At 35.5% G+C, this 27,553-nt stretch overlaps 1 protein-coding gene across 4 annotated transcripts in view; it reads left to right on the top strand.

The window, feature by feature from the left end:
* PTPRZ1 (protein tyrosine phosphatase receptor type Z1) overlaps positions 1-27,553 on the top strand; it is a 189,751-nt gene that overhangs the window by 150,576 nt on the left and 11,622 nt on the right. For 2 of the 4 annotated variants that reach the window (XM_019031497.3, XM_019031498.3), the window contains exons 14-23: positions 5,667-5,758; positions 8,588-8,673; positions 11,210-11,230; positions 11,397-11,493; positions 13,707-13,789; positions 15,875-16,009; positions 16,574-16,708; positions 17,944-18,107; positions 19,733-19,868; positions 21,554-21,700. In XM_019031497.3, the coding sequence (XP_018887042.3) occupies positions 5,667-5,758; positions 8,588-8,673; positions 11,210-11,230; positions 11,397-11,493; positions 13,707-13,789; positions 15,875-16,009; positions 16,574-16,708; positions 17,944-18,107; positions 19,733-19,868; positions 21,554-21,700 (1,096 nt within the window). The remainder of the gene's footprint in view (positions 1-5,666; positions 5,759-8,587; positions 8,674-11,209; positions 11,231-11,396; positions 11,494-13,706; positions 13,790-15,874; positions 16,010-16,573; positions 16,709-17,943; positions 18,108-19,732; positions 19,869-21,553; positions 21,701-27,553) is intronic. The other 2 variants (XM_055392192.1, XM_055392193.1) reach the window with 1 other exon arrangement.

The following is a 27,553-nucleotide window of genomic DNA, read 5'->3' on the forward strand; positions in this document are numbered from 1 at the left end:
CATATCTAAGAAGGCATTGCCTAACCCAGCACCACATTGATTTACTCCTAGATTTTTGTCTAAGAATTTAACAAAATTAAAGGACTCATGCTTCCCAGTTACAAAACTTTCATTGAAAGCTACAGGAATCCAGAGAGTCTGGTACTGCCATAAGAATAGACATATAGATCAATGGAATCGAACTGAGAACCCAGAAATCTTATGTTTACGATCAATGGATTTTAGACAAGGATCCAAAGACTTTTCAATGGGCAAAGAATAGTCCTTCCAACGGATGGTGCTAGGACAATTGAATATTCACATACAAAAAGTCAAATTGAACCTTTTTCTAACACTATACACAAAAATGAACTCATAAGGGACCATAGACATCAGTGTAAGAACTATAAAATTCTTAGAAGAAAATATTTAAATATGTTTCTAACCTATTTTAATGAGAAATTAATCTCAAAGTTTTATAATAAATCTTCTATTTCGCCTAATTTACCTAACTCAAGATATTCCCCTTATTTTTTATATAAACTTTCAAAGGAAGCAGATTTTAGCCAAAAGACAGAAGAAATTCAAAGTGAGAAAATCCAGATCTCTTTCCTAGTTCTGCCCAGCATTTGCTATATGGCCTCGGGCGTGTCAATTACCCACCTAGGACTTGGTTTCTCTTGTTTACCATTTGGGTAGGTTCACTAGATCATCTTTAAGATTGTAGCCAGCCAGGCACGGTGGCTCATGCCTGTAATCCCAGAACTTTGGGATTTATACATATATATAATTTTATATATAATTATATATTATATATATAAAATTAGCTGGGCGTGGTGTCGCATGCCTGTAATCTGAGCTACTTGGGAGGCTAAGCCAGGAGAATCACTTGAACCTGGGAGGCGGAGGTTGTGGTGAGCCGAGATCACGCCATTGCACTCCAGCCTGGGCAACAGGAGCGAAACTCCGTCTCGGAAAAAAAAAAAAAAAAAAAGATTGTAGCCAGACCCAGGAATGGAATAATACACATTTCTAGGTTTTCATTATAAATACTGTGATGAAAAGGCGTAAATCAAATAATCAGATTACCATTGATTGATAAGACCTATGTCTACAAGTTTAAGACAGTCATCACTTTTTTCATCATGCCTGATGGATAATTAGCAGGTGACGTAGTTATCAACACTTAGCACATAGACGTGAAGACATTCACTGCTTATACTGAACAGATGGACTACAGATACTGAATCTTGTCATACATTAAATAATATGTCTTGAAATCATTTTCCAGATGTTTTATGGTATAATTTACATGGGCCATACCATAAGTTTCTAAGATGCAAAAATGACTTCAACAGGGAAGATTTTCAAAAGTTTTTTTTTTTAAGGGAAATTTTTGAAAGCTTTTTTAAGAGTTGCAACCTAAAAAGTACCAAAGGTATACCCAACCAAATGGCACACTATCAAAAGCAATATAGAAAAGGACTTCACATAAACACAATTGTTTTGGCTGGGGGTAGGGAGAAGAAAAGCAATATGAATTCTCTCTTGATCTTAAACTTGAATTTGTGGGTCATTGAAGATGTCTACTAACCCAGAATGGAGGTCTTCTGGTACCAGATTGCCTTTTAAGTGTAGTGTCACATGCTACATAAAACTGCACTACAAAGTATACCTAACCAATATGCAAATGACCTTCATCCATAATTTAGCCTATACTATTTTAATTTTTTTTTTTTACTTACAAGCTTTTTGATATTATTTATAAGGTCTTTTAGGGAAATTAATGCCAAATAGTGTTACTGGGCTACTTATTTTCTAGAACCAACAAAGATTTGATTACAGATTTGTTTATTTGTTTGTGACAAGAGTAGAATTGGTGTTTACCCACACTACTGTGAACACTAGCAACATATTCAACCTCAATGCCAACATGTTTTAATTTACCATTTTATATTCTATGAGATGCTGCCTTCTTCCCATTCAGTCATAGTTATTGGTACATCCTCTATCGATCCGTCTGCCCATCCAGCCACCCATTCATCCATCCTTCTCTACCTATATATCTTATCTCTCCCTCCAAAATGTTTTGAGATTTCAAGTTATCCTAATTGAGGCTAAGGTAGGTAAGGGAATCCAGGATGCAGCTGAACAACATATGATTGGTGGGATTTACTTGCTATTAGAAATCCATCTAATCATTCAACAAATATTGAACACCTGTTCTACTCCTGGCACAGTATTAAGAGCTGGGTTTACATAAAATCAAGAGATATGGCCCCATCTTTTAAAAATGTAATAAAGATATAAGCACAAAACAAATATAATACAAAATAATTACACTAACCACCAATTAAGAAAAATACTTAAAATAAATAATGTAGAATAATGTCCAGGAAATGAAGATTACTCTTAGATTGATTAGGTGTATTTTTCAAAGCAGTCTTTTCTTTTTTTTTTCTTTTCTTTTTTTTTTTTTTTTTTTTGAGACAGAGTTTCACTGCTGTTGCCCAGGCTGGAGTGCAATGGTGCGATCTCAGCTCACCGCAACCTCCACCTCCCTGGTTCAAGGAATTCTTCTGCCTCAGCCTCTTGAGTAGCTTGGATTACAGGCATGTGCCACCATGCCCGGCTAATTTTTTGTATTTTTAGTAGAGACAGGGTTTCTCCATGTTGGTCAGACTGGTGTTGAACTCCCGACCTCTGGTGATCTGCCTGCCTTGGCCTCCCAAAGTGCTGGGATTACAGGCATGAGCCACCACGCCCAGCCAAAACAGTCTTTATGTAGGCTTTTGTGAATAGAAATTTGGGTTAAGTGCAGTGGAAAAGGAGAAGCTGTGGTGCTAAAGGCTGCTTAGGAAATGAAAGGCCATTTCACAGAGAAGAAACCTCTGAGCTGTCTTGAAAGAAGACAGTGTTTGCCTGGCATATTGGCCAGTGAGATATTTTGGTTAGAGGTAGAGGAATGTTTAAAGCAGAATAGATAAATACTGAGTCAGGAGAGAAAAGGCAGGTTTATTTATCTACAATGTGATTATATTGTTAGAGTATAAACTTCAATAAGAAAAGTCTAACAGGGTGTGGACCACAGACAGGTAGGGTTTAAGTATTGAAAAGCCTTGGATATTATAATCTAAATATCTGTAAAATATATAACTAGAATATATGGGCAAAAGTAAAAGGGAGATATATATGAACCTGTTAGAGCTGTTAACAGTGGATCAAGAAGACCTGTTCTTTGAGTACCATTTGTAAATACTTAGAGGGGAATGAGTTTTGAGTTAGTAGAAGAAAAAATAAAATCTAGGAAATAAGGAGGATTCAAAAGGAGTGATCTCCTTCTCACTGAAGGTATTCAAACTGGACCTTCTTAACCATAGGTTAGAGATGCTGTTGAAGGGATTCTTGTATCAGCTGTGATACTGCACTAGCTTTTTAAAGGCATTTTACAATGTTAAGATTCGTTGAAATATTTTTTAAAACATTTCACCAGCTTGTGTAACTGTATTTTAGAGAAATCAAAGGGATTTTAATTCTGTGATCTTAAAAGCATGTATCAAGTCCAGTGTTTCCATATCAATATGTCAGAACATGCTCCATTCATAGTTGCACAGATAAGCCAAACTTTCTGTATAGTTTCTGCCACAATCTGGTTTCAATTCTGCTCATGTGGGCCTTCTGTAGGATAGTTTATGTGGCCCTCATGTCTCTCATTCCTCATCAGTCTGCCATACTCTCCATTTTCCAGGATATTAACCTAGTTAGGAGGGTCCCTTTGACACTTGTTTCTGTATCCACTCACCTTTCTCTTATTCGACCTGCTCTCTCTTGAAGATATTTCTATGTTCTCTCAATATATCTTCTCTCAGGTGTGATTATCAAAGGCTTATACTACCACAGTAGATGACTAATTTTGCTATGTACGTCATTGCTTTAAGTTTTTTGTTTATTTGCTTGTGACATTAAGGTTATAAGTAAACTATATAATTTTACATCACTCTTACTTATAGAAGTTCATTCATCAGAGAAATGCTTCAGGGTTACCTCCAACATGACACACATGCTCCCGAGCACTAAAGACTAACACTGCAACGATTGAGACAAAGTAGTTTGCCTTGTGGGGCTTACATTCTGATAAGAAGAGACCAATTATAAACATGTAAAACAAATAGAAACATAGTAGTATTTCAAATAGTGATGTGCCACAGAGCAAACAAAAAGGCAAAGAGTAGTGACTTAGTGAGATAGCCTGACACTTAGCTGTCATGATCAGGGGAGAACTCAGAGGGAGCGGCATTTGGGCCAATGCAAAAGTGATGGGAAGGAGGCAGGAAGCCAGGGGGAATGGCAAGAGTCAAGGCCCTGAAAAGCTACTGACAGGGCTTCTTCAGAGGTGAAGGAGAGGACCAGTGTGGGCTGGATCCTGGTGGGTGAGGGAGGGATTTGCAGGAAAGGAAGCTACGGAAGTAGGTTGGGGGCCAGGTCAGGGTTTAAAAAGGTCTTAAAGCCCTTGCTAACATAACTGAATGTAATTCTAATTGCAGTGAGAAGTCATTCAAGAATTTTATCTAAAGGAACTAATTTACTAGAAAAAAATAAAGATTTAGGTGTGTCACTATATAAGAACAAATGTTACATTAAAACTCATTAGGATAAATGCCTTGTAGCTTGAAGGTTTAGATGGAAAGTGAGATTGTCGTTTTCAGTCAAACAGAACTCAAGTGTTTCAGTTTAACCACTCATGAATATTGCTCCAAATAAATTAAATGACCTACATCAAAGAGTGTCATTAGCAGTTTTAATTATCCAATTTTTAAAATTAAAGATGGTTGGCTTTCCTTTATAGCAGTAGTTGGTTCTTTGCTCTTGTCGATAGTTTGTGGTGTGCTCTTACCAGATGCTACTCTTATTATCCGAATGAAAATAGATTCAGGTGACATTGTAGATCATAGTTGTCACTGAATCTGAATATATTCATTCTCGAAACCCTCATCAACAAGGCTAGCATCTGTTGGGAAGAAAATCACCCCTATTTTTGGTTGTATGCTCATTATTTTCTCATTTAAGTTCTGTCACTCCTGCATTATTACAGCATGAAGCCATTTTCTTTTTCCATCAAAATGTTACCACTGTGTAGTTTCATTTCTATATAGTTCATAGTTCATTTCTATGTACTATGGACTGTGTAGGTAATTTCTACATAGTTCATTTCTACATAGCTTGCTGCTTTTTGCTAGCAGCTGTATATGCTAAGAAGAACATGGTCATTTAAATGTTGAGTGAAAATAGCTTTGGACATTATTTCTTTTCTTCTCTGGCTCTATCCAAGATGGCAGGACATTTTGGGTATTATAGCCACAATGGAAGAATATGTAGGGCATTGAGGTTTCCTATATTAACAAAGTATCACTTTGAACCCAGCTACAACTTCAAATTCTGTCTGTGCTTTTAGCATGCCTGATATCTACTTGCTCTTCTGCATCTGCTACAGGTAAAACTGAGATAAATTTTATAATTTAATATCTTGTGACTTGTTAAAATGGATGTAGATCCAGCAATCCCTCTTCTGGGTATATACCTGCTTTTGTTTTAATTCTGGAGATTTCTATCAAAATTTTCAAGCAGCTCAGAAATTGTCTTATTATCCATAGCAACTAGTAGTATAAATTGTTTTCTTTTATTTCCAGGAAATGCTTCCAGACTGCACACTTTTACTTAGAGGACAGTACATCTCCTAGAGTTATATCTACACCTCCAACACCTATCTTTCCAATTTCAGGTAATGGCTCAAAGTGTGACCATGAGTAGCTGGTAGATGTTGAACAAAAAGCACAATGTTTAAAGGTTTGTTTTTATTGGGACACTATGCAAATTGCTATAATGTAGATTAGTTAATTTTTGTGTTGCCCCAAATATTTATTACATTATGTTCCAGGTACTCAGGTTTATATTCTGTCCTCATTAATTTTAAATGTTCTTAATCATACAGATGATGTTGCAAAAATAATTTATAATTGTTCAGGTGTATTATGTTAAAAACATAAACATTTATAGCAATAAAATATTAGTTAAGAATAATGGTGACTTTTACTTATTCCTATTATGTTAATGGAACCCAAGCAACAAAAGTCAGATTAAGTCAATGCAGAAAATGTGGATGGGAAAAAAATGACAAAAATAAGGATAAAGTCTTGTTCCTTTCTGATTACTTGAGTTTATGTGAGAAAAGGTTTTGTTTTTTTTTTTAACCTACATTAGAAGAAAAGATCTATAAAATTGTGGTGGTAATAGCAGCAAAAGCCATGAACACAAACAATATATGGTTGCTTGAAATAATCTCTCAAAATGTTGAACAGTTGAATATTTGGGAAGACTTTAGCTATTTTTATCATAATTTATCTGAATAACAGTATTCAAAGGTAGCCAGGGTCATTTTGATAGAGACATCCATTAATCCTAGAGTTTACACTATAAGTAAAATCATAACCACTCATTTTTAATATAAATTCAAGGGCTGCATGTGCAGGTTTGCTACATGGACATGTTGCATATTCAAGCCACTTATTTACTTAACATTTTATAACATCTTGGATTGAAAAGTGGCAACAAAAAATAGTGGTCTAGAATTGTGTGATCTGGAAAATAGAGGACAATAAAAGGAAAGAGAAGTTAAGAAAGTAGGGATACAAAAGGAGAAATTCATCTATGGGATCATTTCACAGATGGCACTTTTTAAGTTCTCTGACTGATGCTCCATATTCCATTGCTAGAGGCTCAAGTTCTACAGGATGTTATCTTCTGAAATCTCATGACTTAAAAACAGAAAAAAAGACAAACATTTTATTTATATTTTGCATTTATATGTTGATGTTTGTTATATGTTTATGTCATATATTATATATATTATTTATATATATTTAACTATATTTTCTTTTTGTGCCTTATAAACTTAGGAATTGTGTTTGCTATTTTTCCTCTTTTGTCAAGTCTGTGTCTTTAAGCACCACTGTTTTATTTGTTTTTCTGGTTTACATTAAAATACTATTATTTTAGTACCACAGTGTCTCATTGCCATATTTAGAATTTTTAGACCAACAGCTCTCAGTTATCTGCTACATTTTGATTCCCTTCACTTCCAAACATGTCTCTTCTGCATACCCCATCAGCATGGGTATGCAGATTAACTAAAATTTTATCCAAAGTCCAACATGGTTTATTTTTAACAAATAAAATAATACAAAATCAGACCTAGTCCAGGAGATCCAAACTCCCCTGTTTTGAGTGTCAAAAGAGTGGTGATCCAAGGGCATCTCCTTATTTCACTTGTTCAGTTCTCAAAGATTCCCTCTTGATCACCTGAATATGCATGTTTTCGTGTAAAAATCAGGAAGCAGAATGAATGTTAGTCTCACTTACTTGCAGACCAATTAATAAAAGAAATTACCAAGATACCTGACTGTCAATAAAAGGTAGTAGTCTACTTATGAAAGGAGGTTGGCTGTGCAGGATAACATCAAGGGATTTGAAGGACATTTACTAGGACTAATGACTTACATGTGACAAATCATTTCTGTTTTCTTATCTAATTGTAAAAGCTTCTTCTAAGCAAGATCCTTCTATAAGTGTGAAGGTAGAATTACACCTTTATCTAGTGTTTCTTAAGCTTGACTGACTAATTCAATTTTAGTATTCAGATCCACTCATCTAAGAGAGAGAACAGATGGATTCCAGTTTTTTTTATCAGCAAATTCTTGGTAACTGAAGCTTTAAAATATTAGATGGCCTAAATGCTGAACATCTGTTGATATAAATAACTGTTTCTAGTGAAATGTGTTTGATGTTTCCTTGTCAGAGAAATCACTGTAAAATTGCATACTGTGAACTAGTAATATGTTCAGTCTAAGAAAGTCTTTCCAGGAAAAGAAAAAAAAATCAGAACCAGTTAAAATAATTTGGCCCCTTCACAATTAATTAACAGATCCAATGACTTTGTTTACATAGCATATTTTCAAGTTAGAATTCTTGAAATTTTACAGATTAAAAGTCCCAAAGGCTTTTGACATTATCCTTAATGAAATTCTCCATATAAATGTTTCCTATTATTTATAGAGAGAAGGAAAAAATGTTTTCAAATGTAAACATCTATTTGACTGTAAGACATTAAATTGTACAGCTTTACAAAACCAAAATTACACTATTTATTATGCTTGGTCCACACTAAAATTGAAACTATATTATTTCTACATTTTTTCTCAGAATTTACATGCAACATCCAGGCATGTTAAAGAAAGTTGTCCATCAAAAGATGCAGTCCACTGATAAGGAGTGGGGCTATGGTGGTATTTATAAATTAACATTGAAAATAAGTGATTTTATCTTTAGGTATAGACGGAAAAGAGATTGCTGAACAAATCAGATTTCTGAAATACAGGTTTTGATTGATAATAAATGTAGAGAAAATTGGTAATTGTTGCTTAACAATTGAATGCTGAGATTTAGGTAGAATTATACAAATAACTGAAGTTGTTTCAGAAGCTACTTTATAAGTCATAGGTACGTTTATTTCTGTTAAATTATGCTCTCTAACACAATTTTTTTATTCACGTAGATGATGTCGGAGCAATTCCAATAAAGCACTTTCCAAAGCATGTTGCAGACTTACATGCAAGTAGTGGGTTTACTGAAGAATTTGAGGTATGATTTTAATATGTCTATTTTAAATAATATAGAAAATAGTAAAATTTAAAAGATTCAGCAATAGGCTATTTCTTGACCTAAAGACAGTGCAACCATTTGCACTTCTAGTAAAAATATGAGTTCCATAATTACGTATGTGTTTAGGAGATGTGTTATAGTTACCATATAATTTAGACAATTGGTTTTCTATTTTAAAAGCCAAGTTGTACTGGTGGAAACATAAAAACATTGTTCATTTTCTTCCATAAAGTACAAATCTTTAATATTCTTTTTTAAAATCTGAATTAATAACAATGATTCTTTTTAATTTTCTAAATTATATAAATTATACTAAACTACTAAATTTCATGATTTCCAGCCAAATTACATAAAAATTCTTAACTGTGATTTGTACACCAGTGTTAATGCAAAAGCATTTAGATAACACTTACATTATACCAGGTAAAAATGTATCTTCTTTTCAAGAAAATACGCATTTCTAAAAAAAATTTGAACTTCAAAATCAGTAAGTTTTTTCCAATGATATTCTGTTAAAATACTCTTAGATAGAAGGGCAGAGAAATTTACTGCAAATTTATCATGGCCCACTGAACTATCAGCTAAGTAGATTTTTCAAAATAGAGAGCTATAAGCACAAAGATAACAATAAAAACCACAAAAAATAAAAGCTACCCTTTGTGAACACCTTCTTATATGTCACTGGACTACATGCTTTCACATTCAAATTTCACCCATCTCTGGGAATTACTTGTTATTATTTCTATTCATATTATTGATGAAATCAAACTTCATAGAATTTAATTAACAACTGATAAATAACAGAGTTCCATTCAAACCTAAGTCCGTGATTTAAAAACTCATGTCCTTTCCACTGTAGCTGTAAGCAGGAAGGCTGTCTTGAGCCTCCCCTCTGGCCATTCCCCAGTAGAGAGCTTCATATTGCATTTTTGCTTCTCTCTCCCCTAACCCCAGTGGCTCTGTGGACCTCCCTCTTTGAAGTACTTTGAGCTGTGAGCCTAATCACAAAATCCACTCTCTCCTGATTTTCTTTCCCCACTGCACCCAGCAGTTGCTTCCCAGGACTCACACCCATCATTATTTATTTAGGGACCAAAATGTTATAGATTAGAAAGCTTTAAGAAATCAAAAGAAAGAGAGGTATGATATGTTTTTACTAATTTAAAAATAATAGAAGCCAATTTATTTAATTCTAAAAGAAATCTAAATCATAGCTACATTGAATAAGAAAGCAGTGTGAGGCAGTACTAAGTAGGGTGGAATAATATAAATAATTACATGTCTAAAACATCAAATTATTTTTTATTATTTTGACAGGCTAGAGGTTACGCATGCTATAGTGTTAACTCAGTGTTAATTTCAGTGTTAACTGATAGAAATTATCAGGCTAACATCCAACAAAATAAGAAAAAATAGACAATTTATAATATAAATTACTGACAACATATACAAATTCATGGTTTTCATAACTATAAAATCATTTTGAATATTATTAAGCAGTCCAAAATAATTAAATTAATAAAATAACCTCATGTTTTCACTTTTAAAGTTTTTTCTTAATTCTATCTCTTTTAACTCACTGCCTGATTCAAGAAAATTTTACATTAACTGAATAATTAGCTTAGTAACTAATAGTGTTATACCTTTTAAGTGGTTCTTACATCAAATTGCTTTTAATTGTTCAGAATGACTTGCTGCAAAAGAAGCCTTAAAAGGTTATGTGGAGGGAGATTGGGCCATTTGCTGATGAATCAGATTTTTATTTTGGTTATCTACTTTCTCAGAAATTATAAGGCTTTTATTTTATTATATAATACTAAATAATTATAAATTCTAAACATATAGTTAGAAAATATTTCTGAAAGCATATTAACTCATTTTTAATAAAAAATGGGCAGAAATAAATTTTCTTTACTTACTGAAGTTTAAACAAAAAGAGGTCTACTAATTAAATATTTAGAATGTTATGCTATCTAAATTTTGTTTCAAAATGATGTAGTGTGTATGATTTTTAAAATTTTTAGGAAATGATTAATGTTTTGATAGCCTTAAATCTGTTACAAACCACCTAATAGGAAGCTGTTTACTTTTTAAAGTAACCCCCCAAAAAATAAAAACAAAAAAGCGTATCACTAATTCAGAGTTTCAAATAGTGCTACTATGGTCAAATAAAATAAAATTTGGATATTAGCCAATCTGACTAATATGACAAAATGTATCATGGAATATGTGGTTCCTCTCATCTGCATTTTTAAAATCATCATATTATGACATCACTATCTCCTTTTAAAAGTGTTATGTTTTCTTTTACATAATTTTAAAGTTCCAAATTATTAGACATTTTGATTTGCATGCAACTGTTTGAAACATTCTGTTGTGTTAGTATTTGACAAATGTATTTATTGCATGATCATAGTTTTCCATTGTAAACCTAATATGAACGCTTTTTTTTCTCATTTGTCGTGTGCTGTGGAATTTGATTTCTTTACTTTTTTGGCATTCATTCCCTCATTAGACACTGAAAGAGTTTTACCAGGTAAGGCATTATTTCACTGCATTTTCTTTTAGCCAAGAAGTAGTTGTAACTTTTAAAAAATTTCATTTGATAGATTATTTTGTTTGTTTTGTCTTCATTATTATATTTTAAGGCACGTTGTTTGAAAGAATGTGTGTTAAAATGATTTACATATAATTTTTTACAGGAAGTGCAGAGCTGTACTGTTGACTTAGGTATTACAGCAGACAGCTCCAACCACCCAGACAACAAGCACAAGAATCGATACATAAATATCGTTGCCTGTAAGTATATTCTTAAATCAGCTCTGACTTCAATATCATTGCCATTTTGGTGCCTTTTAAAAGTGTCCTGAAGTCATCTGAGAGCTGACCTTAGTGTGGCTGTTTGGGGCCTTTTTATCAGGGAATAATAAGACTTGTGTTAGATAATATGTAGCATTATATCACTCTGACTTAAATACCTTCTGCAATTAATAACATCTGTTTTATTTAAACAAAACAGAATTTTAATCTAATTCTTTCTTTTGTTCTTTCTTTCATAGACTGTACATCTCCCTTGGTGGTTTTTGTCATTATTTATATGACTTGGTCCTATTTTCACCTAGGATTTGCTTACTCTTATGTGAATTTACCAATCGAATTACATTTTCTTTAAACTTTCTCTTTTTTCTTCTACCTTTACCTGTTTCCTCCCTTTCTTGGCATTCTTCCTGGGGTCTTATAAAGAATTAGTTGGATTCTTTCTTTTAATTCTTTCTTTCTCTTCGTTTTCTTAGCCGTTCTCTCTCCCTTTCTCCTCAATGAGCAGCTATCTGGCTTTTTTCATTAGTGCAATTTTACCTAATATTTCTCTATGAAATTATTGTCTTTCTTCTGTCTTCTTATAGCACTTCTGGTTGCATTTGTTCCCTCTTATTTTTGTTTATATTCCCCTTCATCTCCTAAAATTCATCTTTGTGTTCCCTCCCCACTCCAAAAACAAACAAACAAACAAATAAACATTCTACTTATACCCTTTCTATATATTCAGTGGCGTGGCCCTTCCTGGCTTCATAGGAGCATGGTATTACCAACGAGGTTATTTAAATTCTGGTTTCATTCTAGTTCTGAAAGCCAATGGAGCTGCACTCTTCTCCCTGTTACTATCATGATCTCTTATATAGTTTGTATAGATGTTGCCATTCTTTCCACAGAGTTTACACTAATTTTTATTTTTTAGTAGAGGGCTTTATGTTTGTCTTCCTGAACTGCGTCTATCCTGGCTACACATAAAACTCACTTGCTTCTTGAGATAAAATTATTAGACTTTCCTCTACAAGCTAAATAGAACATACCGATCAGGTAATTAAGAAGGAGACAGAGATTAACATTTGATGAACACCTACCTACTATGTGGCTGGCACTGTAAATAAGTTATTTCATTTAATCCCTGAAACAACCAGGCAAGATAGGAAATTGTCCAATTTTAGAGATAAAGAAAAACAATCCAGAAATTCTAAAACTATTAAAACCAAACTACAAAAATAGGTCACCCTGACATTGAGACCCATCTGTCAGTTGCCATACGTCTATTTGCACATACATTCCTGTATCAGTGTGACCTGTTACCATCACAGAAGTATTCATATCCCAGAGCATCTCTTTAACTTGTTTTGGTTTGGTCTGTATTCACTTCTTTATCCTTGAAAAAAATAATCTTCTCAGTGAAACTCCCATGTTTCCTTCAAGTAATACTTTATTTCTCATATGTATTTTCTCCAAATAAATAGTTTTTCTGTAGAACTGAATTTAATCTCAAACTCCTGTAATCATACTTTGAATTACCATAGTTATACCTTATATCATTTACCAGATTTTGCATCCATCCTGTTTTCACTGGCAGTGTGCTATCTACCTCCTCTGTGCTTGAGCAGCTGTTCTCCTGCCTCCTTTTGAAGCAGTTTCTCTTTGAGGCTCCTCCTGAAAGAGCTGTTTGCTGTAACCATTCACAGAAACTTCCTAGGGAACCTTTGGCTTTCTTCTCTATCTCTTCTTCCTTCATCAGCCTCCTGTTCATCCTTACCTAGCTTTGTGAGCCTCCCCACCCATCACATTTTCATCTCTTCAAGAAGCTCTCCACTGTTCACAGCCCTTGTAACCAACCTTAAAATTCCATTTAAAAGACCAACTTCAGATGTCAACCTCTATAGAAACTTTTATCTCAAACCAAAACAATTTCTGTTTTCATATCCCTCCACTACATTGCCTCTCACTTGACATCTGTGTATGTACCCTAGTTTCACCTATTACCTTAGAAATGTTCCTGAGGGTGGAGATTCTTTTTATATTTGTCTTTGTTTTCTTTGCTGTCTCTGTATCCCCAAAAAGCCTATTAAAGTAAATGATTGCTTGTGTTGATTTTAATTGTATGAAATAAATTATTATGCAAATATGAATTATCTTTGTGCTGAAAAGTAGTCTGTGCTACAATGAAATATATTCTCTTTATATTACAGATGATCATAGCAGGGTTAAGCTAGCACAGCTTGCTGAAAAGGATGGCAAACTGACTGATTATATCAATGCCAATTATGTTGATGTAAGCATGTTTTAATTGAAAATTTTATAGAAATCATATTAGACTGAATTATTATACCATAATGCCATACATGCATACATATACTAGTGCTTAATGTCATGTTATTCGATAGAGAATAAAAATGGTAAAGTAACAGTAAATAATTTTTAAGAGAGCCTATGACTAAAAATTTTCATATTAAATGACACTCAAGCTATTTTACTTGGTTTATCTCCTGAGTGAGGAAAGGAATTCATGATGGGAGTGTACCTTCAGGGTGGAATAGGTAGATTCAGATAGGTTTCTAACTCTTTAGAGATGTGAAGGGCAGGGCCGGGCGCGGTGGCTCACGCCTGTAATCCCAGAACTTTGGGAGGCTGAGGCAGGCGGATCACGAGGTCAGGAAATCGAGACCATCCTAGCTAACACGGTGAAACCCCATCTCTACTAAAAATACAAAAAAAAAATTAGCCGGGCGTTGTGGCGGGCGCCTGTAGTCCCAGCTACTCGGGAGGCTGAGGCAGGAGAATGGCGTGAACCCGGGAGGCGGAGCTTGCAGTGAGCCGAGATCGCACTTCTGCACTCCAGCCTGGGCGACAGAGCGAGACTCCGTCTCAGAAAAAAAAAAAAAAAAAAATGTGAAGGGCAGGGCCAATGCTTTTTTTAAGTTTCCCATAGCTCCTGGCACAAGGATGTGCATTTAGCTGATGAACAAAAAATGTCCATAGTAGTACTGATTAAAAGGCAAACATGATTATTAATCCAGTTATCAACCTTTATAATTTTGGGTATTCCTCAGGATACCCAGCTTTGTGGAACTTACTGGGACTCTCCAGAGACTGTAGACCGCTCACTAACTAAATTGGTTTTTCACTGTGATCACCTGAATGTCAGCAGAACTCAATTACTTCCCTAAGATGCACCTCTCAGTCTAGCTGGCTTCAGGTTAATACTGCGTGGAACACTGAATTCAAATAAATGAGTACATAAGTATAAAGTGGGTTTGTTACAGGCAACCGTTTCATGCTTCCTGAGGAGGAAATATGCATGTCAGAATGAACATGAGATCTGGAGTTAGAACTGATTTTGAATCCCATCTCTGCCACTGGCTAGCTGTGGGACTTTGGAAAGCCACTTAACTCCTCTGAGCTTTAGGTTCCTCATCTCCACATCAGGGTTGATGCTTCCATTTTGCATAGATGAAAGATTAAGTTTCACGTTCTGTATTAGTCTATGAAGGACACTGCTATGAAGGAATACCCAAGACTGGGTAATTTATAAAGAAAAGAGGTTTAATTTTCTCATAGTTCTGCATGGCTAGGGAGGTCTCGGGAAACTTACAGTCATGGTGAAAGGCACCTCTTCACAGAGTGGCAGGAGAGAGAATGAGTGCCCAGTAAGGAGGAAAGCCCCTTTTATAACCATCGGATCTCATGAGCACTCACTCACTCTCACGAGAACAGCGTGGGGGAAATCACCCTCATGATTCGATTATTTCCACCTGGTTCCTCCCACAACACACAGGAATTATGGAAACTACAATTTAAGATGAGATTTGGGTGGGAAAACAGCCAATCCATATTATGCTCATAAAACGTCTTGTACAAAATGGGACACAGTGACGAATTGCTAATAATGATTAGCACTTCTCAGCAGGTTGAAGTAGAGTAAGGAGGTTACACTCCAGATGCTTTTTTAGCTGTTGTAGACATCTGAGCCCAGTGCCTAAAATACATTTCAAAGCAGTGCTATTAAAGACTTGATTTTAAGCATAGCAAGTAGACCGCAAATGGATTAAATACACTTGGAATACAAATGCACAGAATTATAGTTGTGTCAAAGCAAAGAGAGCTATTCTTTTTTTTTTTTTTTTTTTTTTTTTTTTTACAAAAATGATAGGGATCCTTCTGCTTCCTAACCAAGAGTATTTTCTAACCAAGAGTAGCTATCTTAGTTGGTACCATCAAATTTCTCCAACTTTGCAAGTTTATTTTTTATGGTTTTCTTTTATGAAAAAGTATGCAGACCTTAAAAACTTAGGTATTGTACAGTTAAAGATGACGTATAAATCAGTTAGTAGGAAACATTTGTCATTTAATTCTTCAGGGCTACAACAGACCAAAAGCTTATATTGCTGCCCAAGGCCCACTGAAATCCACAGCTGAAGATTTCTGGAGAATGATATGGGAAGATAATGTGGAAGTTATTGTCATGATAACAAACCTCGTGGAGAAAGGAAGGGTATGTAGATAATCTGTTATGTCATCCCCAAAAAAGTAATTAGAGGTACTTTAAATTAGTTTTAATAGAGTCAGCATTAGGAAGGAGCCAAAGTTTTGAGAGTTATTTGGGATTCTTTTTTAGTAAATATGACAGCTAAAGGGAAACTGTTAATACTGTTAGTCAAAAAGTTTCATTATGAATCATGCTATCTGCCTTTTAAACGCATTCTTCATACTGTGAAAGAAGTAAATGGGACTCATTGAAAAGCAATGTAGAGTGAAATCGATTTTAATTCACAGGACATGGATTTTAGTCTTGGCTCTGTAACCTGAATCTTCTGACTCACTTGACTTATCTGAAAGGGGAAAATTTAGGCTACCTCATCTCAGTCTCGTTCATCTCTCAGATTCTATCCCTAGCCTCCTCCACAACTAATTTCAGTCACTTATAAAGAAAATAAAACATTTAGAAGAGTGAAGGAGTCCATTCCTGTCACCATCCCAGACCTTTACTGATTTCAGGGAATGACTTTTACATGGAGCATTTGAAATACGGAAGTAACATCTACATTTTCTTTTGCAGAGAAAATGTGATCAGTACTGGCCTGCCGATGGGAGTGAGGAGTACGGGAACTTTCTGGTCACTCAGAAGAGTGTGCAAGTGCTTGCCTATTATACTGTGAGGAATTTTACTCTAAGAAACACAAAAATAAAAAAGGTGAGTCAACAAATGATGGGCATAATCAAGTGAACAATGCATTTGGTCATTTTTTAAGTGAATAAGCGATAGAACCAAGAAAGGGTAAAAAGCATATAACTAAAGGCATTAAAAATTCTTGTAACAGGCCAGGTGCATGGCTTATGCCTGTAATCCCAGGACATTGGGAGGCCAAGGTGGGTGAATTACTTGAGGTCAGGAGGTCGAGACTAGCCTGGCCAACATGGTGAAACCCCATCTCTACTAAAAATGCAAAAATTTGCTGAGTGTGGTGGCGCACACTTGGGAGGCTGAAGCACAGGAATCACATGTACCCAGGAGGCAGAGGTTGCAGTGAGCTGAGATCATGCCACGGCACTCCAGCCTGGGCAACAGAGTGAGACTCTGTCAAAAAAAAAAAAAAGAAAGAAAGAAAAAAGAAAAAGAATTCTTATCACAGCTGCTGTCAGTCCTAAAGGTTTCTTTCAAGTCTCTAGATGCCTGTTGTGGCTTTGGAGCCAGACTGGTTTTGTTGCTGATGTTTAAAGTGAATGTGATGCATGAACAGAAATTCCTACCTTGTGTGGCAACTGCATAGGATGGCCCTGACACAATCCCAACATTCAACTAAAAAGAGTGGAGAGTGAAACAAGAAAAAAGAAAGGAAACACGAAGAATAACGTATTACTCAGGTTCTTCAAAGAAACAGACCAACAGAATAGAGAGAGAGAGAGGTTTATATTTTTAAGAATTGACTCACATGATCATGGGGATTAGCAAATCTTAAATCTGTAGGACAGGCTGGCAGCCTAGAAATTCTGGTAGGATCTTTACGTTGCACTGTTGAGAAGAATTCTTTATTCTTCAGGTAACCTATCCTATCAGTCTTTGTTCTTACAGCCTTCAAGTGGTTGAATGGAGCTCACCCACATTATGGACTATGATTTGCTTTACTCAAAGTCTGCTGACTTACATGTTAATCACATCTAAACAAAATACCTTTACAGCAACATTTTGTGTGATTAGTGTTGACCAAACAATGGGACACCATAGTATAGCCAAGTGGACACAAAATTAACCATCACAAATGACACTCTACTTTCTTTCATTCATTATGGACCCTCAACATCAAATCAAGCTATGATTCCTGACTTGCTGTTTAAGAACCATGTGTGTGTGTGAGTGTGTGTGTGTGTGTGTGTGTGTGTGTGTGTGTGTGTGTGTTTGACTGTTATTAACTGTCTGAACTTTTCCAGGGCTCCCAGAAAGGAAGACCCAGTGGACGTGTGGTCACACAGTATCACTATACGCAGTGGCCTGACATGGGAGTACCAGAGTACTCCCTGCCGGTGCTGACCTTTGTGAGAAAGGCAGCCTATGCCAAGCGCCATGCAGTGGGGCCTGTTGTCGTCCACTGCAGGTGAGTCTCAGAGATGTGCCTCTAAACCCATAGAATTGCTTATACTTGCAAAAAGGAAATCAATGGAACAAAGCTTTTGCCAAAATGGGAATGATTTCTTGAAGTGAGGGTGATGAAATTATATGTTCATTTTCATAAGTATTGATCACTAGGAAATGAACATGCCAGACTCAGAAATGGATTGCTGAATATTTCTAAGCACCACATATTTTTTGATGTTGATTATTTTATTTGATTGTTCAACTGCATTTCAGCTTATTAACTATTTGAGGCAGGTGGGACAATGTTTTTGTTGTTAAACAAATATTTACCTCAACATATAACACCATGGGATAAAAATGCTTGAGCTACAACCCCTGTCCCTAGGAGTTAAAATTCTGTTTTAGAATTATTATGCCAGGCTTGCATCACAGAAGCCAAAGCACACAGATTGTGAGAAATTTGGCAAGATATATTTAAGTTGTTTTTAAACATTTTGGGACCAGAATCCCTTTTTCATTTTCTTGAGTTTTAATACATTGAATGTATTGTCAATTCATTGTTGCCAAGATTTTTTAATTTCCAAGACTAGGTTGATAAATAGAAATAATGATGTTTCAATGAAAGAGGAAAAATATGTTAAAAATCCTTATTTAATGTTTTTAGTTAGAATAATAATAGCAGTTAATATTTATTGAGTGCTGACTGTGTGCCAAGCCTTAGATCACAAAAATCAAATTTGTTTCTATGTGAAGTATTGTTATCAAAGCAGTATGTTTTTAGAGAAGCAAGTGTTTGCCTTTGATATATAGCTTATCTAACACATTCTAATTACCATCTCAGGAGTTAAATTTGAGAGACCCATCTTGAGGTTTTTTAATCTGTTAGCCTGATTATAAACTGAGGAAAACAGGAAGATGCAAGAAAAATAGTGCTGAAGGTCAGGGATTGTTTCCTAGCAAACAGAGAAGGACCAGGCTATTGTGCAGAGCAGGTGCTAATTTTCCACTCTAGCACTTCCTACTTGTCGGAACATTTGAAAAGAATCCCTGTCCGTGAATTCTGTCCCTCTGCTAGAGGCTTTGAAGAAGTCGATAGATAATGGCCCTTTAGAAATAACTGAAGTCATGCTTTATTCCTCACAATCTCACTGAAATGATATTTTCAGCAGAAAGCTTTATCAAATTCTTTTTCCCATTAACGCGGAAATCTTTACAAACATGTCTACCTGGAAACATAGACCTGGGGACCTTTTCTTTTCAGAATTTGGTGAAGTTAAAGCTTTCACTTTTGTCAGATTAAATGTCTATTTGCCACACTCTGATACATAATATTTTCATTGTACAATATACAATGAATAATAAATATGGTTTTTGAAAGTTTTAAAATCTCCAACAGAAATAGTGAGGTTGTTTTGCAGTTAGACACATGACAAAACATTAGAAAGGGTACTTCTAAATTTGTTGTGTAAAGCATTACGCTTAACTACTAAACTGTTTACAATATTGAATGGCCAAATTTATTGTGTGGCTCACTCGCTTGAAGAAGGAAGTTATTTTAATCAACATGACAACCAGTAGTGATCTATTTTTCAAATTTATTTTATGCTTAACATTGAAATATTTATTTCTTGGTCTTCTCTTCAGTGCTGGAGTTGGAAGAACAGGCACATATATTGTGCTAGACAGTATGTTGCAGCAGATTCAACACGAAGGAACTGTCAACATATTTGGCTTCTTAAAACACATCCGTTCACAAAGAAATTATTTGGTACAAACTGAGGTATGATTTTTAAAAAGATGACTTTATTCATCTAAGGTATGGAAATGTCACTAAAATGTAGGTGTATTCATCTCCTAGGACTGCAAAACAAAGTAATACAAACTGGGCGGGTTAGAACAACAGAAGTTTATTGTCTCATAGTTCTGATGTCTGCAGGCCCATGCCCTTCCAGAAGCCTCTAGAAGATTCTTCCTTGCCTCTTTCATCTCCTGGTAGCCCCATGCATTGCTTGGCTTGTGGCAGCACAATTCCAGTCTCAGTCTTCACTTGGCTGTTTTCCCTCTGTGTCTGTGTCTGTATCCAAATTTTCCTCCTCTTATAAGCATACCAGTTATCCTCCTCCTCCAGTTGATCTCATCTTAACCAATTACATCTGTAACAAACTTTTCCGCAAATAAAATCACACTCTGAGTTATCAGGCGGTTAGAACTTTAATATATCTTTGTGGGGGCACACCATTCAACCCATGACACCAGTAACTGCAGCTATGTCATGAATGAGCCAGATAAATTTTATCTGTTTTGTGACCCCAAATAGGGAATATCCTTTAAAATGACACTGGTCACAGAGAAGATACAGCAAAAGTCTAAGTAGAGTGGTCCACACACAACCTTGCTAGCAAAAATCTCAAGTTCTTCGTATACATAGTGGATGAATGGATTCATTTTTTTTAAAAAAATATAAATTATGCTTAAATTATATCCATTTTAAGCCCATATAGTTTACCCGTAAGTGACAGAACAGCATCAGCAAATCTGCATTTTATCTCTACTGTTTCTAAATAAAAATGAACTTAAATGGAAACCTATGAATGGCAGCTTGAAAGCAATCAGAAACACATGGCTGAGTGGGCTTCAAAACGAAACCACACCAAACTTACTTCCATCCATTATCCTGAGCAAACTTACACAGGAACAGAAAACCAAATACCACATGTTCTCACTTATAAGTGGGAGCTAAATGATGAGAACACATGGAGACATAGAGGGGAACAACACACACTGGGGCCTTTCAGAGGGTGGAGGATGGGAAGAGGGAGAGAATCAGGAAAGATAACTAATGGACTAATGGGTATGAGCCTTAATACCTGGGTGATGAAATAATCTATACAACGAACCCCCATGACACAAGTTGACCTGTGTAACAAACCTGCACATGTACCCCTGAACTTAAAATAAATGTTAAAAAATAACATTCTGGTCATATAAGACCAAGAAAGAGTCCTGTATGTGAAATATCAGAGAACTATTAACAACTATATATAAAATTGAGTTAAATTGTATATGACAATCGAAAAGGAGAGTTGGCGTTGCCAGAAGGGGTAGGCCTACCAGAAGTGTAGAAGTCAAGAAAGCCCTCTCACGAAGTATAGAGGTGTCAAGTTTGAAGGATAGGCAGAGAGGACATTCCTTTGCCTTGCCAACTCTTCCTGCCTCCTACCCTATTGTGTATTGCCAACAATACATAATAAATGAAGAGGTAAGGAATGAGAAGAGGTTCTTTCTTCTGTGACCCCTTCCTTTCCTCTGTCTGACTTCCTTCCAGGTTTAGTAAGCAATATTTCGTGGGTCTTCCCCCCATTCTGTAAAACTCTCCTTGTCTGTCAATGGAAGGTACTATGTTTGTAGGTAGATACATATGAGGAAAACTTGAAGTAATGTTGCTTATTGTTATTGTTTTGCCAGGAGCAATATGTCTTCATTCATGATACACTGGTTGAGGCCATACTTAGTAAAGAAACCGAGGTGCTGGACAGTCATATTCATGCCTATGTTAATGCACTCCTCATTCCTGGACCAGCAGGCAAAACAAAGCTAGAGAAACAATTCCAGGTGAGTCCTCTTGGAACCCTCTTGGATGTCACTACAGAACTGAATGTCCCTGCATCTTCTCATTTTAGTTGACAGGGTCATGTTGAGTGGGCAGTGTGGGTACAATGACTTTGTATTTGAGCCATCATTGTTCCTTACTGTGGGCTACAGTGCCACATGGTAAATTTCAAGGAGAAACATAATTCTGAGTAGCAAGAGGAAAAGTTCTCAGAAACCTTAAACTAACTTTTATAAATGCAAACTTGGTCGAGAAAAGAAGGGCACAGAGCATAACAGAATGAACAGAAAGAACTTGTAAAACAGACTATATAAGTGCTCTTTTTACTTTGAAAAAAAAACAGACCACTTAAGCATGAGTGCGGTGGCTCAGGCTGTTCCTGATACTCTTTGGAAAAAATCTGTGTCTCACTTGAAACCCCTGGACCAAAGTAGTACACACTGGAATAATAGCTTCTTCAACCCTAGTTTCTCCCCCTCACCCTGTCTCAAGGCCATAAGCCAGAGACAAGAGCATGTTTTGTCCATATTGTACTTCCCACAATACCAGCTCTCTGACTTTCAGAAATCAGTAGGCAAAGAATTCAGAAAGAAGGTGTTACCGGACCTGCCAGCTGACACCAAAGCATTTGCAGAATCGTAGCTTTCCACAGGAATGGGGGCTATATTGTTTCACTCCACATTGTTCCTGTGCTATCCGCTTGCTTCTCAGAGTTCCTGGAGAAATAGGGCCAAATTTTGAAGAATGAATATCTGGGAAGAATTTGGAAGACCTTAGAAAAACCCAGGAGAGTTAACAAATGTTGAGATTTCACTTATTTCTCCTGCTTTGCTCCCCAGTCTACAGCATAGGATGTTAGCCACCATGAATTCCTTTGGGCCATTTGCCTTTTAAATTACTGCACGGTGTGCCTTTGGAGGTGTAAGAGAAAGATTGGGGTCAATACTGAGTTTAGAACCTGTTGTCAGAAAGTCATACATGTTTTACTCAGCCAAGCTTATCTCAGTCATAAAGGAATGCCTTAGGGGAGAAAAGAGTATGCAGTTGGGTTTCAGATAATAAAGAAATGTTAAAATGTAATTAAGTTGTAAAGATATCTTTTCCCTAAATAAATTACACACACACAATATTACCCATTTCAACAAAACTCTCATTTAAATATGATTTGCCCCTGTGTAGTTGCATAAAAAAATTGATATGGTAAGCTAAATAATCCAGGATCAAAATGAAAATATTAACTATAAGGTCAGAATTCAATTGAAAAGAGAGATATTTTACTCTCTTTCCTGTTAACATCATAAATAGGGAAATGTATTTGTGTGTATGTGTGTGTACCATCCCATAAAAAATATATCTATTCGAGTTTGTCTGTAGAAAATTTCCTTGAAATAAGTTGAATATCTGTTTATTCAGCAAGTACTTATCAGACACCTGCCAGATGCCAGGTTTTTGTGTTATTAGGATGCAAACATGAATTTGTAAAATAAATAAATAAAGCACACCCAGCTCCTAGTCTTATGGTGCCTGCAGTCTATTAGAAGATACAGGTAAGAAAACACAAACAGGCCAGGTGCAGTGGGTCACACCTGTAATTCCCCTGTTTTGGGAGACTATGGTCAAGAATTTGAGACCAGCTTGGGCAACAGATCAAGACCCTGTCTCTATAAAAAAATTAGCTGGGTGGGTGGCATGAGCCTGTAGTCCTAGCTACTCCAGAGGCTGAGGTGAGAGAATTGCCTGAGCTCAGAAGTTCAAGATTACAGTGAGCTATGATTGTGCCACTGCACTCCAGTCTGGGAGATAGAGTGAGACCTTGTCTCTAAAAAAATAAAAAAGAAAGAAAGAAACAGATAAAATAGTGTGAAAAATGCCATTATAGAGGTAAAACTGGATGCTGTAGGAGTACAGGTAAGGATGCAACTTACCAGAGGAGAATTGCGTAAGATATATTTAAGAGTTGAACACAGGATTTGGTGATTCACTGGACATTGCAGAGAGAGAGGAGAGAAAAGACACAAGCATAACTACTCAGATTCTGTTTGGACACTGGGAAAGTAGTGATGTCATTCACCATGATTGAGAATTCAGGAAGAGGAGGTGGTACATGCTTGAGAGGTGTGGTGAGGGAGAAGACGTGAGATATTTCCAAATCTACCTTATTTTTAGGTTCTTGGGAGATGTCCCAATAAACATGTATATTTGGCAGTTGGATACTGGTCTGAAGCATAAGAGAGGTCTGGCCTGAAGAAATGGATTTGGGAGTGATCAGCTTAGAGATGGTTCCTTGAAGCCTTGGAATTGGATAAGATAGCCAATTAAAAATGAAATGTCTAAGAAAAGTTAGAAAGGATTACTTAAGAAAACATTTTAATTAACCTATGAATGGCCAGCCCACAAAGGAAAGACGGGAAAGTGACACCAGAAGGTGGGAGAAAATTTGGGACAGCGGAATATACTAGGATCCAAAGTAAATAATGTTTCTTGAAAGAGGAAGTGAACAGAGATGGCAAGTGCTAATGACAAATCAAGTATGTTGGGAATGGAGGAGGCCGTTGGATTTAGACAGAAGTCATTGATGACCTTTGTCTAAGAGCTATTTGGAAAGTATAGCATTGACACCAGATTACAGGGAGTTAAGGAGTAAATGGATTTGAGGAATTAAAGACAATTATATAACTCTTAAAAATTGTTTACTCTGGATAGAATGATTAAGATAACTATAAGAAAACTTTGAGTTAGTAAGATTTGGGGGGTATTTATTTGGGGTTTCTTTGCTTATGTTTTAATATGAGACATGAGAGCTTCTTTAAAAACTAATGGGAAGGGAGATAATTGGAGTGTACAGAGACCCTGAGTGGTACAAAGAGGCAGGATTCAGGACACAGGTAAAGGAATTAGTGTTCAAAATCAGTAAAACCTATGTGCATGTTTACAGTAGTACACGTATAGGCTCTAAGGCTGGAGGCTGAGGAAGTACTCTATGGTTTCTATTCTCTGTGAAGAGAAGGTGGGTGTGTGTGAGTGTGTGTGTGTGTGTGTGTGTGTGCGTGTGTGTGGTGTGTTGTACATATATTCCTTTTTTTTTTTCCCTCTGAGACAGGGTCTCACTCTGTCACCCAGGCTGGAGTGCAGAGGCACAATCTTGGCTCGCTGCAACCTTCCTCTCCCTGGCTTAACTGATCCTCCTACCTCAGCCTCCCGAGTGGCTAGGACTATAGCAAGTGTACACAACCACGCCTGGTTAATTTTTTAAATGTTTTTTGTAGAGATGGGGTTTCACCATGTTGCCCAGATGGTTTCGAACTCCTGAGCTCAAGCAATCTGCCTGCTGTAGCCTCACAAAGTGCTGGAATTATAGCCATGAGCCACTGCGCCTGGCCCATTGCACACATACTCTAAAATAAAACTGTTAATAGATGCAGAGGGAAAAGGGAGATAATTTTAAGGAATCTATATCATATCAGTCATTTTCTCAGAGTGTAATACAGTAAAAATTGGAAATTGACAATGAAAGGTTTCCATAAAAATTTTGATATTTGGGCATTAAAAATACCCTTTTAAATAACGTATTTAAGAGGAAATTATAGAATCTTTAGAATTAAAGGTCAAAAGAAGCACTACATAACATTTTAAAAGTTTTTAAAATTAAATAGAAAATTTAAATGATTAAATAAAGATTTAACAAAACCTAATGCAGGTTCTGTCAAAAGACTATTAAAATAGACAAACCTGTGTCCAGATTGATGAGGAGAGGAAAGAATGTGAGTAAATAATATTGAGATTAAAAAAAGAGATATAATTTAGAAACATTTTTAAACACAAAAGCATACTTTGAATATATTTGTGACAATACATTTGAAAACCTATATGAAATGAATAATTTATTGTATGTTCTAAAATAACTAAAAGCATATCATTGGATTGTTTGTAACACAAAGAAAGGTTAAATGCTTGAGGTGATGGATGCCCCATTTACCCTCCTGTGATTATTATGCATTGTATACCTGTATCAGATAGCTCATGTTTTCCATAAATATTACACCTTTTATGTACCCAAAGAAATGAAAACTAAAAAGAATTTTTAAAGGAAAAATATAATGAAAATACACTAAAAATATATAGAAAATTTAACTCGGCCAATTGCCATTAAGGAAATCAAATCAGCTGCCTAAAATCCCACCTTCAAAATATAACCAGGCCCAAAAGAATTTAATGTCACATTTTACCAATTTTTAAGGAACAGAAAATTCCAAATGTTAGCATAAAAAATCCAGGTGGAAAACTAACCCAGCTATTTTATTGGACAAATATAACTTTGATACCAAAACTGAACAAAGACAGAATAAGACACTTATAGGCCAGTATCAATAATCTTATTTAAAATATCAGCAACTCAAATCCAGCAGTGTATTTCTTTAATATCATGAGCAAGTAGAGTTTATAGGGTTTATTCCAAAAATGAAATGATGGTTTAACACTGGAAAATATGAATAGATTTACATACAGAAACATTATGACCCTGTCAATTAATACAGGAAAAGTAGTCAATCAAATTCTATATTGTTCATTTAAAAAAAGAACTCTTAGTAAACCAGAAATAGAAGAAAGCTTTCTTAGCCTTCTAGAAAGTATCTGTCATAAAACCACAATAAACATCATACATAAAAATTAAAATTGGAAATGCTCTTAGTAGATTCCAGAAAAGATAAGGAATGTCAATTATTGGCACTACTATTCAACATTATTCTGGAAATAGAATTAAACTAGATAGATGTATAAAGGTAGAAAAGGATTTGCAGATAGATAATATAACTACCTGCAAAGAATATCAAGAGAAGCAAAAGAGAAAATAATTTTCTTTAGAGTTTAATAAACATACGTAAAAATCAATAGCATTGTTATTTGTTAGCTTTGAGTGATTAGAAAATGTTTTAGAACAAAAAAGAACCCAGTCATTAACAAAAACAATAACGAAACCATAGCAAAAACTTCATCATCTCAAAAAAGACACTTAACAAAATGTGCAGTAAATATAGAGAAATTTATAAAAGTGAATTGAAGAGCATAAAATTAGGCCCAAATAAAATATAATGTTGATACATGGAAATATTAAGATATTGCTTCTCCTTACATTGACTATAGAAGTCAATGCAGTATCAATCGAATTTATGGCAGGATTTTTCATGGAAAATGTAGAACAGATTTTAATTTAGCATGGAAAATTAAAGAGCCAAAATATCTCACCCATACTGAAAAGGAAATAATAATAGAAGAATTCTGTTGTACTGTATATGAAAGACTTATGATGTGATGTAATAGTATTGGAAAACGGAGGAATCTAGCAGAGGAATGATGCATTTGAGGAAATCTGTTATGTGGTAGAGATAACATTACATATCAGTGAAGAAACAGCAGACTAATCTATAAATAACATTGGGAAAATTTTCATGTCAAAAAAAGTAACATTGTATCTCTACCACTCCTCAAACACTAAAATGTATTCAAGATGGATTAACTACCTAAAGGTGAAAGCAAACCTTTATAACTATTGTAAGATCATTTTAGAAAAGAAAATATTGGGTTGGGCACAGTAGCTCACACCAGTAATCCCAATACTTTGGGAGGCCAAGGCAGGGGGATTGCTTGAGCCCAGGAGTTCGAGACCAGCCTGGGTAATATGGTGAAACCCCTTCTCTATAAAAAATACCAAAATTAGCCAGGTGTGGTGGTGCATGCCTGTAGTGCCAGCCACTCGGGAGGCTGAGGCAGGAGGAACTCATGAGCACAGGAGGTTGAAGCTGCATGCACTCCAGCCTGGGTGACAGAGTGGACACCTGTCTCAAAACAGAAGAGAA

The sequence above is a fragment of the Gorilla gorilla genome, chromosome 6 (assembly GCF_029281585.2).
Source record: "Gorilla gorilla gorilla isolate KB3781 chromosome 6, NHGRI_mGorGor1-v2.1_pri, whole genome shotgun sequence".
Taxonomy (NCBI): domain Eukaryota; kingdom Metazoa; phylum Chordata; class Mammalia; order Primates; family Hominidae; genus Gorilla; species Gorilla gorilla.